General features: G+C 42.8%; 1 protein-coding gene across 1 annotated transcript; it reads left to right on the forward strand.

Moving 5' to 3' along the window:
- Window positions 1-2,606: 2,606 nt before the first annotated feature.
- LOC108745524 lies at window positions 2,607-4,780 on the forward strand. The gene is made up of 2 exons (XM_018481707.1): window positions 2,607-2,807; window positions 4,508-4,780. Exons 1-2 carry the CDS (start codon window positions 2,607-2,609, stop codon window positions 4,778-4,780), a joined length of 474 nt encoding a protein of 157 aa, XP_018337209.1.
- Window positions 4,781-5,081: the final 301 nt, after the last annotated feature.

A 5,081-nucleotide genomic window follows, 5' to 3' on the forward strand; every position in this document is an offset into this window, starting at 1 on the left:
TCCTAAATGCTCTTACAAAAGAAGACTTCCAGCATTGCTTTGACCAATGGAAAAAACGAATGGAACGGTGTGTGGCGAGGGGAGGGGAGTACATTGAAGGGGAGCATTCAATTGTAGAATAATTTTTAAAATAAAACTCTTTTTCATAAGCAGTCTCGTTATTTAATAGCCAGACCTCGTATCATCGAACCCACGTTGACATCACTCAAAGAGTTCCAGGAACGCGACAGCGGGTGGGGATTGTCGCGAATCCTCAATTTGATAGTGAATGTAAACAAACTAAATCCCATGCGCGCGGGATGTTTCTTCGACGTGCCGCGGGAAATAGCGACGAAACGAGCGGTGATCAATGTTAGAACGACGGACAATGCGTGCTTCGCCTGGTCGGTGGTCGCCGCTCTGTACTCGGCTGAAAAGTATACCGAGCGAGAGTCATCGTATCCGAATTATACGGTGGTGCTGAACCTCGCGGGTATCGAATTTCCGATTACGTTCAAAGACATTCCGAAATTCGAACGGTTGAACGCGGTGTCGATCAATGTATACGGCATCGAAATAAACAAATTCTTCCTCTGCGGCTCACTAGTGATAAGAAGGACAAGCATGTCAATCTCCTGTACATGCAAGATCCACGCGACGACGGTGTCGGCCACTTTGCGTGGATCGAGAACCTGTCGCGTCTCGTCAGCTCGCAACTAAGCAAAAAAGAGCACAAGAAATATTTCTGCGATCGGTATGTACACCTTAAAAAATTATTATAATTTCCCATCTTATTAATAAAATATAGGTAACTGTTATAATTTTTTTGTTTTTTTCAGATGCATGCATTACTTCAGCACTAATGAGAAATTGCAGTCGCACACAATGGACTGCCAGAAGATCAACGATTGCGCTATTCGACTACCGAGCGAGGACGAAAAGTGGCTCGAATTTGGGAACAACTGCAACAAGGAGCGCGTCCCATTCGTCGTCCACGCCGATCTGGAGTGCATTTTACGGAAGACGGAACCCGACAGGGAAGATGCGTCGTCGTACGCGTATCAACAGCATGAGGTATTCAGCATAGGCTATGTTACTACGTGCGTTGCTCGTACGATGACGCGTTATCGTCGTATCAGTTTCCGTCGCGATAAAGATTGTATAGCGTGGTTCGCACGACAACTCAACGATTTGGCGCATTGCGTGAAAAATATCGTATCCGCCAACGTGCCCATTGAAAGAACAATGGGAAACATTGTCGAAAGAACAATGGGAGGCGTACCGTATGTTAGAGCGACGCGTTACATTAGCGAGAAACCGTTTGCGTCGGACGACACGCGGGTACGCGATCATTGCCACTTAACCGGTAGATACCGCGGTCCAGCGCATTCAAACTGTAACTTAAATTATAAAAATTCATTATACATTCCGATCGTTTTTCACAATTTATCGGGCTACGACGTGCATTTTATAATTAAGGAAATCGCTACAGCATATAAAGGACACGTAGATGTATTACCGATAACCAAAGAAAAATACATCTCCTTCACAAAACATGTCGATAGCACTAAAACTGAAAATAATTCTCAAAGAAATTATGTAAAATTACGTTTTATTGATTCTTTCAAATTTCTCAGTACAAGTCTCGATAAATTAGCGTCGTATCTCGATAAAGACAAATTAAAAATTATACGTTCAAAATTTTTAACACTATCGGATGATGAATTTGAATTACTGACTCGTAAAGGTGTTTTTCCGTACGAGTATGTTGGCTGTGCCGAAAAATTGCAGGACACGCGCTTTCATCACCGCACGAATCTTTTTACAGTTCGTTAACGGGCGATACCGTATCCGAGAACGATTACGCTCACGCGGCGAACGTATGGCGACGATTCTCCATCCGAACGCTCGGCGAGTACAGTGATCTGTACTTGAAAACCGATGTCTTGTTATTAGCCGATATTTTCGAAAATTTCCGCGAAAGTTGCGTCGCGAGTTATGGTCTCGATCCCGCACATTATTACACCTTGCCTGGTTTCACGTGGGACGCGATGTTAAAACATACGCGTGTAAAGTTTGAGTTGTTCATTGATATTGACGTGATCATGTTCATCGAGCGCGGTATACGCGGTGGTCTCAGTCAATGTTCAGGCAGATACGCGCAGGCTAATAACAAGTACATGCATTCGTACGACTCGTCGAAACCGTCGTCGTACTTGATGTACTACGACGTTAACAATTTATACGGGTGGGCGATGTGTCAACCATTGCCATACGTCAAATTTCGAGCGCGATCGCTCTGAATTCGCCCACCGGTTACATTCTCGAAGTCGATCTCGAGTATCCGCAGCATATGCACGACCAACACACTGACCTATCGTTCTGTCCGACGCGATAAGTCGCCCGGCAAGCGCGAACATAAACTTTTAGCGACGCTGTACGATAAACAGCGTTACGTCATCCACTACCGCAATCTGCAGCAATGTATTTGTCACGGTCTTCGCGTAACAAAGATCCATCGGGTGCTACAATTCGCGCAATCTCCATGGCTTCGCGATTACATTGAACTTAATACAAATTTCAGAACGCGCGCGAAAAACGATTTCGAAAAAAATTTATATAAATTAATGAACAACGCGGTATTCGGTAAAACTATGGAGAATGTGCGCAACCACGTTGATGTTAAATTATTAACTAAATGGGATGAACGGTACGGTGCGGAAGCAATGATTGCAAATCCAAATTTCCACAGCCGTAGCGTCTTTGCGGAAAATTTAATAGCCGTCGAACTGCGCAAACTCGAGGTGAAGTTCGACAAACCGATTTACGTGGGTATGTGTATACTCGACATATCGAAAGTCTGCTTGTACGAATTTCACCACGAGTATATGTTACCATTGTTTCGCGACAAATGTAAAATAATGTACACCGATACAGACAGCCTTATATACCGTGTCGAGTGCGAGGACGTTTACGAGACTATGAAACGCGATATCGCTAGATTCGACACGAGCGATTATCCGACGGACAACGAGTACGGTATGCCTCTCCCGAACAAAAAAGTACCCGGTCTGATGAAGGACAAAAATAACGGTGCGATAATGACCGAATTCGTTGGTCTCAGAGCGAAGATGTACGCTGTGAGGGTGGACGGTAAGAAGGACACTAAAAAGGTGAAAGGCATAAAGAATAACGTCGTAGCGCAAACGATAATGTTCGACGATTACATTCGATGTTTGAACGAAGAGATCAAAATGACTCGTCAATCGTGTATACGATCTAAACTGCACGAGGTATACATGATATCCGAATCGAAAATCGCTCTGAGTCCATACGATGACAAACGATACGTCGTACCGAATTCGACGGAGACGTTACCGTGGGGACATTGGCGGATACTTTTGTAATATATGTACATATCAACATTTATATTACTATTATGTTTTTACATTTTTTTTATATTTTCATACAGCATATATGTATTACTATTATTATGCTTTATGTATTATCTTAATTTGTACTTTGTGTATGTCTTTTTACATTTTTTTTAAATATTCTCGTACAATCTACATACCTGTTACTATTATGTACTATTATCATTATAATTTACGCATTATGTTTTAACGTTTTATATAAATATTACTATTATGTTTTATGTATTACTGTTATTTTTTCATTTCATGTATCGTACATTTATATACGTATATTTTATATCTGTATACTCTAAAAAATGGAAAGGATAATAAAAAAAAAATATTTTACACGTTTATATTCTTATATTGTTATGTGTATACAAAATATATCAATTAAAAATTTATCAAATAACATTGTTTTTGTGTATCCATGAATTGTGCGATCCATCGAATCCCAGCCACTTGACGTACACTTTGTCGCCCTTCCTGCGCAACACTTTCTCCACGAGATATACGTCCGGATGAGTAGCGCGATGCAACTCGTGCTCGTAGAACGCTCTAGCGACGGAATTTCCACGATAGTCCTCGAGTAGATAAGTTACGGGATTGGTACGCTACACCTTAACGATCGTAAATATCTCGGTGGTCCAATTTGGTGTGTAACCCTTCTCAAAAATTGTCTTGTACTTGCTCACGCGTACCGAATCGCCTTTGAATTTTGCAGGACCCGCTATCTTTATCGTACTGTACGCTGTGCCCAAAAGTTTTTCGGCAATCGCAGAAGTTACGTCAGAAGGTCGCATGCCAATGGTGCGATGCTTGCGCGCGTTGTAATCTGACACCAGACGCGGTAGCTCGTCGATCCACTTGTAATTGCCGTTGAGTGTAAACATTTTCCACATGTCGTTTTTGAGCGTGCGATTGAACCGCTCGACCACTAACGCTTTCAATACGTGGAATAATGATTAAAGTTGTGTTTTTTCAAGATATTCTCTACATCTGCATTGTAAAATTCTTTCCCCATATCCGTTTGAAAATTTTTTCGGACATCTTTCGATCTCTCGAACAATCTCAGCGATAGCGTTAGCCGTCTTGCTTCCACCCTTGCTCTTGAGCGGAACGGCCCACGCGTACTTGCTCAACACATCGATGACGGTGAGTATGTAGTAGTAGCTTCTGTTGAAACTCGAGTACGGACGCATCTCAACGATATCAGCTTGCCACAGATCGTCATACCCCCGGACTATGACACGTCTTCGCGGAAAATTTCTTCTCGCCGGAGCGTGCAATTCCTCGACGAGCCGACGTTTTCCGCTAATTTTTTCTCTCTTTTCATCGGACTTCTTTTTCATGATTCGACGTGTAATACACAGAGTACAAGAAATTAAGTATTTTTCTCGCTGGTGTCACTCGACTGACTCGTTTTATGAATACGCAATTTAATTTATAATAAGACCGGCTTCGCGAAGTTCCTCGATGATCGACAGCATCTCGTTGCCGTGAGCGTTGTTGCCTGCTCGGTGCGCAGCGTCGAGCAATCGTAGACGATCCACCAGCTCGTTGGGATCATCCCAGTGCTCGTAATCGATCGCGTTGTCGTTCAATGTCATTGCGTGAGGTAATCCCTTTCCAGATTTCTTCTGTTTCTTGGGTGTGATCGACATCAACGGCGCGATTACGTGTTTGTAC

This window comes from Trachymyrmex septentrionalis, unplaced genomic scaffold, assembly GCF_001594115.1.
Source record: "Trachymyrmex septentrionalis isolate Tsep2-gDNA-1 unplaced genomic scaffold, Tsep1.0 scaffold106, whole genome shotgun sequence".
Classification (NCBI taxonomy): Eukaryota; Metazoa; Arthropoda; class Insecta; order Hymenoptera; family Formicidae; genus Trachymyrmex; species Trachymyrmex septentrionalis.